This window comes from Chionomys nivalis, chromosome 4 (genome assembly GCF_950005125.1).
Source record: "Chionomys nivalis chromosome 4, mChiNiv1.1, whole genome shotgun sequence".
NCBI lineage: Eukaryota > Metazoa > Chordata > Mammalia > Rodentia > Cricetidae > Chionomys > Chionomys nivalis.
The window spans coordinates 7,479,862-7,489,930 of record NC_080089.1 but is presented as its reverse complement, the minus strand read 5'-3'; the positions used below and the strand labels follow the sequence as shown (position 1 = coordinate 7,489,930).

Here is a 10,069-nt window from a genome sequence, read left to right as displayed (position 1 = left end):
TGGGTAAGTCTGTGTGTCTCTGTGTCCACACGTGTTTCTTGTGTTTTTTCTTTGACTCTTTTCTTTCTTTTTATTTGTTTTGTTATAGTCTGATTTATTTTGTTTTATCTTACTGTATTTTACTTAATTTTATTATTTTCCCTTAGATGCCTGTTTTTTCTCTATGGAGAGACAGAAAAAGTGTGGAGCTGGAGGGTGGCGAGGGACAGGGAACAGTTGAGGAAGGGAAACTGTACCCAGAACATATTGTATAAAAAATTTATTTTCAATAGAAGGATAAAAAGAAAATATAACTTCAACAGCAATAATCTAACTTCTCATAGCTTACCCAATGTCTATTTTATTTGACACATCTCAGCGGGTTCTTTTATGTTTGTAGATATCAGTGTTCAAGTTGATCTTTTAAAACAATGGAATTTGAGTTAATGTTGATAAAACCAATGCACTATAAATATTCTATTTTCCAAAACATATGATAGGGCCGCCAATAAACAAAAATGTATATTCTAGGAATTCAGGAATGAATACGGATCTGAGAATTTTAACTTTGTGCTGAACCAGAAGAGCCTGTGAGAATATGAGTCATTTGGATATATTTTGAGTTAGCAGTGGAGGAAAACTGTATACATGTAAACTTTAGGAGATGAAGTGAATTTTTTAATGCACTTACATTAAATGCTTTGCATATAGTTTTCATGATGCTTTCTTTAAGCTATCTGAATTTACTATCACACACAATATTGTTTATTCTTTTTTCCATTCCTACCCTTTGGTTAACACAGTGGTTCATATTTCTGCTGAAAACATTAATTTTTTTCATATAACACACATTTCTGTACTTATTTATTCTCTATGCGTCTACAGCCATCAAGCTAGAAACAAGGGTTCCCTTAGCTCTTTGCAGTTTCTATTCTGTTTCTGACAAAATTCCATAAAGATCAATCTGGAAGCAAGTGTTCTTGACTATAAGAGACCCCTCTTTGTGGTCATAGTCTATGCTTCTTTACAGGGGGAGACCTCAACTGGTTCCCCGAGTGGGCAGCAGTGACGAGACAGATGGAAGGGCAGGACAAAGGAAGCTAAGGATGTGATGGTCTTAATTTAAGGCCCCAAGGAAGCGAAAGGACGGGAGCTCTCTTAGGTGGGCAATATTAGAGGAGAATTCATGGAACGCTGCCTGGAGAAAGAAACACAGAAGAAGCCAAGATCACCAGCAAAGAGAGGGGAAGGAAAAAGCACTGCCTCAACTGTGAGGCAGTGAGCATGGAGGCCTGTGGGTAGGAGCTGGTCCTCTTAACAACTGCGCATCTTGCCATTCCTGTTAGAAACATTTGTAAACATACCTTGGTAAGGTTGTACACCTTTTAAAGTTTCAATCCAGTTCTAAATAATTGAGCCATTTTGTTCAAAAGCTGTATTTATTTTTTATGAAGATAAGAAACATAATACGTTTCTATAGAGAACGCCGTGAAAAGGGGAGGGAGTGGGAACTGGGATTGATATGTAAAATGAAAAATAGTTTGTTTTCAGTTTTAAAAATAAAATAGGGGAGGGAGTGGGAACTGGGATTGATATGTAAAATGAAAAATAGTTTGTTTTCAGTTTTAAAAATAAAATAAAAAAGAAAACACTGTAAGAGGAAAAGCTGCATGTTACTGATATGACAAAAAAAAAAAAAGAGAGAAGAAACCAACCCAAAACCAAACCAAACCAAAAACCATAACTCCCCCCACTCTTATGAGAGTTTTCTGCCCTATAAGAACACATCGAGTGAATGGCATTATTCCAGGTGAGTGAGTTATGCATACTGTATATTAATTAGTTTATTTTGAAATGCAATTTGTACAATGGTTTGTTTTTCATTCTCAGTCCTTTGATGGCAACAAAGCAAATTTATTTGCTACATGTTGGATGTGGAATAGATAACAGAAAACCAAGAGAGAGTGTTCAGTAAGACATTCAAGAAAGGGAAGGAGGCCTCGGTGAATATGCCTGCTCATCCTGCAGCTAGTAAATAAAGGACAGTAAGGCTTTTCCTGGTTATCGCGGCCTGGAAGGTTTATTGAGAATTGTGTAGAGCACTCTAATGTTGTGTTTACATCTATGGTGTAGACAGTGAGTGAGGTAAACTACAGTTTAGTTTTGGTACAGGAAATCGTTGATTCACAGAAAACCTGTAAGTGGCCATGGAGGAAAAGTGACCTGGGGCACTTCTCATGCTGGACAGCCAAACAACACAGTATTTAATCCTAATGTTCATTGAGTAGAAACGCACAAACCTTCGGAAGACATGTGACAATTAGCACAGGTCTACTGGACACAGATCATAGACCAGATGTGTCTGTGCTCAGGGCAGCACTGGGTTCACAGAAGAAATTACTTCTCTTTTCTACTTTCAAGGCAGGAAGAAGAATGTAGTTCCCAGAGACCAGCCCAGGTGAACCTGACTTCAGTGTTCCCTCCTAAATTTCTTGCTTTGGAGAGAGAGAGATGAATGACTTCCCGTTTCTGGACCCAGTCACGTTGGTGTAGACACAAGGGAGCTACTGAGGGAAACTGACTCTCATTCCTAATAACCAACGCAGAAAGCTTTCCCGGGGAAAGCAGGGTAAGCGTGAACCTCCACAGCCTCTAGCAGGTTCTACAGAACAGAGTCTGAAGATTGCAAAGGACAGGAAACCTCACATGTAATTTCCACTGATTCAGAATATGTATTCAGAATCTTAACTATAGAATTAGGAATTTATATAAATAAAAGTCATTTTGTTAACACATAAAAGCTTTTAGGCTATATTTCATGATGGCCTGTCTGATATAACATGATAAACCCATGCATATGTATTGAAAACACAGAAGCAAAAACAAAACAGAGAAAGACTGGCACAGTTTGGAGAATGTAGATCAATTTTTAAATGCAGACTGTATCTAATAGCCCATTCAATTCCAAGTTATGTCAATATTTGCTTATTTCCGACTTTCTATCACTCACATCTTCCTGTGAACGCCATGTTGAAAGGCTTAGGCATAATGGCATGCTATTTCTGAAAATACTTGCTTTTCTGCAGAAAAGAATAAAAAATTCTGCTGAAACCTATTGATTGCCTCATGAAGGACTATCACAACACTTCCTGAGCAATTCATTGAGAAGCATGCTCAGTGAGCGAACTTGCCTTGACAAAATACATAAAAAGGACTTTATTTGATCCTTAACAACCATGTATTATTTGGTGTTCTTTCGGGGAAAGAAAGATAATTACTGTCCTCATTTGTACGTGTGCAGTGCATCTCATGCAGAAAATATTTAAATATTTGCTTTTGCCCCTGGAAACTTTATTTTTGCCATGGAATTAAGATATACATAAGAATCTCTCATCTTTTGTTTAATGGACAAAAGCCTTCTTTAAGAGAGTAAGATCTGATGTTTTGTGAAACATTTCAAAAAATTTATATTTTGAATTTTTAAAAGAGATGTTTTACATGTTTGACACATTCCTTAATACAGCAAAATTATTGAGTAACTATCTAATCATTTGTCTCTGGAGGACCTCAGTAAATATACTGAATAAAATATTTCATCTATATACACACATGGAGATAGACATGTATCTCAGGATACATACATATCTTCACATACTACTAATAAATGAATCCCTATATTTATGGATATAGAAGTTAATGGTATCTGTTCCTTGCCATGGCACCAACAAAGCGAGGTTTCCACCTGTGTTCACTGCACTGCAGCTGAGAAACAATTTTGATTGCTTAGGGTGGGACGAGTCCCTTACCATGTCTGGACCTAAAGGGCTTTTTATGCTTCATGTATAGATGTGCACGGTGTCTTATCGTGGTGGTCTTGAGCTGCAGACACAGTCACACCGCTCATGGTGATCCAACTGGATATCTATGAGAGCCATGTTCTTAGCTTTGCCCCTTCTCTTGAAATGGCCAGGCTCAAACTTTAATACCTAGAATAAGAAGCATATTTCCTATTAGAAAACCCATGGGGTTTAATTCAACCAGATGCCACCCACCCATTCCCCTTCTGATGATTAGTATGTGTGGTGGTTTGAAGGAAAATTGGGAGTGGCACTATTAAGAAGTGTGGATTATTGGAGTAGGTGTGGCCTTATTGAGGGAAGTGTGTCACTGTGAAGACAGGCTTTGACGTCTTATATGGTCAAGCTATGCCCAGTGTGGCACACAGTTCACTTCCTGTTGCCTGCAGACCAAGATGTAAAACTTTTAGCTCCTTCTCCATCACTGTGTCTGCCTGCATGTCACGATGTCATTCCATGGTATCAATGAACTAAACCTCTGAAACTGCAAGCCAACCCCAAATTAAATATTTTCCACAACAACGAAGACACTAAGAGAGACTTACATAGATCTAATCTACATGAGAAGTAGAAAAATACAAGATCTCTTGAGTAAATTGGGAGCATGGGGACCTTTGGATAGGGTTGAAGAGGGGAGGGGAGAGGCAGGAAGGGGAGCAGACAAAAATGTAGAGCTCAATAAAAATCAGTTAAAAAAAAGAGTTGCCTTGGTTACTTGGTTATGGTGTCTCTTCAAAGCAATAGAAATCCTAACGAAGACAGTACACAAGCCTTTGAAAAGTCCAGTGAATGAGATAAACTTGATGTAGAAATAAACACATTAGATATTTCTACAAATAATCATTGACCCCATAACTCCTCCCAGAATAATATCCCTGCCTTTCTGCCAGTAGGAAGATGTCTTCAGGTGTCTTAGTGGACAGTATTATTGATAGCCTCCTAAAGACCTAAGCTGAGTTAAGTACTGTAGAAATATATCATTGCTCTTAGCAAAGTATGTGTTGTAAACAAATATAATACTAAATATATTAACACCAAGGACAGAATGATAAGGTTTGAACAGAATGCCAATATGAATAAATGCTAGATTAAAGCAAATCCCTCCTTCACTCCCCCTGAGGGCCATTAGTGACTATTTAATGTGACTATATAATGCTTTCTGCAATTCAAAAGACTGAGCTACAACACAATACTTGCACACTAATATTTGTATATAATCATTGTGTTACTATACTCAATAAGTATATATAATAACTTTTTAAAATAAGTAAGTATAAAATAATTTTTCTTCCTTCAAAATTATTTATTACTACTGCTGTTTGCATGGTGTGTGTATGTGTGTGTGAAAGAGTGTATTTGGCGTGTGTGTGTGTGTGTGTGTGTGTGTGTGTGTGAGAGAGAGAGAGAGAGTCAGCAGAGGTCAGAGGACAAGTTAATTCTCTCCTACTGTGGGTGTTGCGGGGATTGAATCCTGTTGGCAGGGTTGCACAGAAAGTATTTATATCTGCCAAGCCATCTCTCTGGCTCCTAAAATAATTTTGCATATCTTTAGTTTAAAGAGACTCTATGCCTTCTTGTGTGCTGCATGCTTCACTGAGTCAAACATTGTCCCAGGGACATACACTTGGTAACATCGCAAACTCATCTTAGCCAGCTCATCCCTTATCTTCTGTATGTAGACAGGTTTCTACCAGCCTGTGTGTTTTAGTTGTCTCTTTCCTCACCATGATACTGGCAAACAACTGTGCAGCATCTTGCAGTTTTCCAAAAGTCTGCGCAGGTTTTCCCCATTTCTGGTCATTGTTTGTTACATGGTGGAGATGTATGGCCATGCATGATTTATTGATCAGACAGGAAAGGTTATAAGTTATGGAAGTCCTTCTTCTACAGTCTTCTGGGGATGTACGCTGTGGACCAGAATATTACCTCCTAGTTTTCTGAATGCTGACAACATGTCTCTCTCTGTTATACCTACCACTTCCTTCTGTATCTGAAGCTTTGCCTGAAGCCGAGGGTGAAGTTCAGTGGGAGCTCCTTATGCTTTGTTTGGTATACTTTGGATCTCACTGAAGATTACATGGGGCGGGGTGGAGGATTTACTTTAATGCCTGCATAACTTTCTATGGCATCTCTACAGTTCTACACTATGAATTGTGTTTTTACTCTTACAGTGAGTGCTGAAAGTCCTAACCAAACCCAAAGCATGTATTAAGAACAACTCTGTCAAGATTCCTCAGGACCGATCCTCCCAGTCCACAGTCTTTGTTTCTTTAGCCTTTAGCAAAGCTGTTTGTTTGGCTCTCCAGCAAGGCAGAGTACAACCATTCTTTTTATGTTCATTCTGGCAAGGGACCTGGAGTTTGATTCAAAAAAATGGTTTCAAAAACAACAACAACAACAACAACAACAAAAATAAAGGACCATGCTCCCGTAAGTTCAAATGTCAATATCATAGATTGTATAATTTTCTCCCATGACTCTGCTACAACTACACATGCATAATCTGTGTCACACATTTTTATGTCCTCTCTAATAAATGGATTATAAAAATAAAGATGGTAAATATTATCTCCAACATTGAGTTATCCCAGATACCAAACCCTATTGTAACTGGCTTTGCAGGTATGAAATTATTAGGGCTCCACTAGATGAATAATAAGTCATGTATTAAGAGGGATTAAGTTACTTGCTTGAAATCACGGAGCTTGTCAGTGAGAGAACCAGAACGTAATCAGTTCCAGGCAGCCTGAGGAAGGTCCTTAATCACAGAAGATTTGGTTTGTACTTCTAAGCAGCATGCATGTTGGCCACAAAGTAGATCCTGAAACATGTATCTTGGTGAAGGTGATGTGTGGAAATATATGGATAATTTTCTTTCTTTCACGTCTTCCCTGTGATCTAGCCTCCAACAAACACAGGAGGCAACATGGAAGCAATAAGGTCAATTCAATACAAAAAGAAAAAGCTCTTATTCTTCCATGAAAATCCATGTAATACATGTACTTTGGGGTATCAACTAGTCCGACTGACAACAAATAGGAAAACTCTGCCATTTTCGGTAAGAAGGCTCTGGACAGGACTGGGTAGGACCCCTGTAGCATCACCAAAAATTTCTCCAGTATATTTTTTTAAGTCTTGTCCCAGACCATATGCATGTAACCAGGATGAGGGGTTACTGGGGAGTGACATGATTCCTAAGAAGAGGAGCTTCCTAAGTATTTGTTTACAGTAGACCATTATTAAGCTCTGATAATTTCCAGTGACAGGCACCTGGAACAGCAGTCTTCTGTTGATTGCTTCCCATTTGATGGCAAACAAAGTGAATATTTGTTATAAGAGTTTGGACAGGTTTTCTAGTTGGACTTCTGATTCTTCAGGGATTTCCCCCTTGTGTTTTATAATAAGCTACAAGAGCACAATATATATGTGTTTTGCTGCTAAGAAAAAAAAATGAATTGACAGACACTTTCTCCAGATAAGACAGAAAAGCACTATTTGAACAAAGTGGAAATTGAACTGCTTTAACGGCTGATCCCAGCACTGATGTTCAAAGCTTTCAGACCATGTAATAGTTTTAAGTCAGGTACGCAGTATTAAAAAAATGAAGAAAGCAAGGCTGATTGGAGGAAGCATGGAAAGTTAAAAGAAAAATGAAAAACTCTTATCAGCAAGAGCAAACTGGTAGGTTATGGGTTACCTGGCCACCTTTAAAGAGAAGTGACCGTTGAATTAATGACAGCAGCCGAAGAAACTTGGTAATGGTACAATCATAAAATGCTTTCCTATTTTCCAAGCTATCTTTCACAGCTGCGCACATACAGCAGAAATGAAAATCCACCGAGGTGCAGCCAGCCATAGTTCAAGCACCTACAGGCAAAATTGGAAATCTTTACTCCTTTTCATTGTCTGAAAAAACCACGTGAAACCAAGAAAATTGGCATCCACCAAATGGAAAGTGACAGACCCAGTCAATGACTTTTACGCCCAGTTTTATTAATTACCAGTGTCATAATCCCACAAGATGTTTGACTACTATCCTGTGCCTTGTTGCCAATAAACCAGTGAATGAGTCATTGCTATAAGGCTATTACACTAATAAAATAATACCAGGCAGAAAAAGCTATTTGCTGACTTGAGCTCTTGTTTATTGGGAATATAAAAAAAGTTGTTAAAACCTTGTAACAGTTCCCAAATTAATGGCTGGCATAGAAATACAAGTACATATTTCAGGGCAAATGTTTTATATAAACCTGAATCATTAAGAGTTTATTTAATATTTTACCTAACTTTGAAAACAAGCAGTATTCAACATAGAGATTTAGTTCCTTAAGAAACAAATAAACTCCTAATTTTGCTTCTCTATTGCCTTTTCTCATGTGTAAAAATTTCATATGAATATAGAGATTCACACAGTCTTAGGGATGGAAGTGAATTACTCTGAAACTAAAGTGTCTAAAGAAAGCTATTTGGAAGAGGAATTATGTTTTTTTTCTCTGGGTAATGACTCAGCAGAGCCTGGGCAGTGCGTGTGAACCACTGAACTGTGTCTAAGGGACAGTACTTCCAAAGAAAGACAGTGTCGAAGAACAGCTTAAATGATACACAGAAAAAGATTGAAGGTGACAGAGACCTGGGTTACAGTGAGGGTTTAGGAAATGCTTGTGACTTCTGAAAAGGCAATCTTGACATCTGTGGATATTTGTTTCAAATAAAAACTGTACATGAATATGCCAGAATTACCATGAGGATCTTTGTAGAATTAAATGGTAAAACAATTTTAATAGCAATTTAGAGGAACCCTTTATACATATTTAGCCTCTCTGCTGCAGAAAAACATAGGAGCTGTCTTGCATGGAGTTCTAGAACAACTCATGTGGCTGTCATAACACAGGAGGGACTTGTTGGTCCTGAGAGTGTTGTATCCCTTGCATGTTTGCTAAGGTTGGTCAAGAGGGCCTGGTGTGGCAAGTGAGTGAGCAGGGCTGGGAAGCATCAGTATAGAGACTGTCGGGCCATTGGCTCTCGGAGGTCTGTTCACATTTGCCTTGTGGTTTTCAGTCTCTGGATGCTGTCAGTCACCTCTCATTCCCACACGGTAAGAAGCATAAGTGTTATGATTGTCATTCTGAAAATGACTAAACTCCCTTTTTATACAAGCTGTTTATACATGCAACATCCCATACCATAGCTTTCTTCTTTTGCAATCACATGGTCCTTTAAGCACCAATTCCTTTATATTGCTTATACAATTTCAGTAAGAGATAGTGAAAAGTAGAACAGTTGATGGGTATCAGGCTATTGGAAGGCTTCTTAAAGCCTTCGAGTTGTAGGCTTCTTTTGGACTGAGGGATTTCCTTGGCTAGCATTTATCTGCTGCCTGGTTAGCAGAGCTTGAACTTAATGTGTTTCTGCTTCCTGTCCTGGTTCTCTCTCACACAGCAAGAAAATGGGTGTGACTCATGGTCCATCCAAAGGTTGAGAAAAGTTCTCTGTCTGCTCCATGAATGCTACTTCCAAGAAACTAATACCAAAGATTCTCTGACTTTCATTGTGGTTAGTGACATCATGACCTCAACTTCACCACTCCTTTTGCAGAGGGTAGAACAACTGAGCTCTTGGTCTTTTAGTTCTCATTTTGTTTTGTTAAGTGTCTATTTTAGTAACAAGTTTCCAATATGGGAAACACAACAGAATTAATTTAAAATATTCAGTAGGTATTTAACATCTTATCATTGTACCATGGACTCACTCTTCCTTGGAGCCTTTCTTCTTTGTCATTATGTCCTAAAACTAGCTGTTCAATTTTCCAGAATAGACTAGGGACATTACTTTATTCTTATGAAGCTTGTATTTCAGGGATAAATGACTGCTTACATCTTCTAGCCTTCACACTGTAATCTTATTTTAATATAGAATTAAATTAAAATTCTATATTAATAAACAAAGAGGAAAGGATGATTCTAGATGCCATAAATAAGTAATTCTCAACCTGTGGGTCATATTTTTGTGGGCAAACAACTCTTTCACAAGGGTCACCCAAAACCATTGGAGTACATATTTACATAAAGATTCATAACAGTAGCCAAATTATAGCTATGAAGTAGCAATAGAAATAATTTTGTGGTGGGTCACCACAACATGAGGAATTGTATTAAAGGGTCACAACACTGGCAACAGAGAGATCTCAGCTCTATACAACACGGAATCCACTGACCTGTGAGGCAATTACTTAA

At 38.1% G+C, this 10,069-nt stretch overlaps 1 protein-coding gene across 2 annotated transcripts in view; it reads right to left on the bottom strand.

Annotated features, from left to right (window-relative positions):
- Window positions 1-1,794: 1,794 nt before the first annotated feature.
- Pdgfd (platelet derived growth factor D) overlaps window positions 1,795-10,069 on the bottom strand; it is a 215,166-nt gene continuing 206,891 nt past the window's right edge. For both annotated transcript variants that reach the window (XM_057768565.1, XM_057768566.1), the window contains exon 8: window positions 1,795-3,965. In XM_057768565.1, coding sequence (XP_057624548.1) covers window positions 3,840-3,965 — 126 coding nt within the window. In that variant the 3' untranslated portion in view covers window positions 1,795-3,839. The remainder of the gene's footprint in view (window positions 3,966-10,069) is intronic.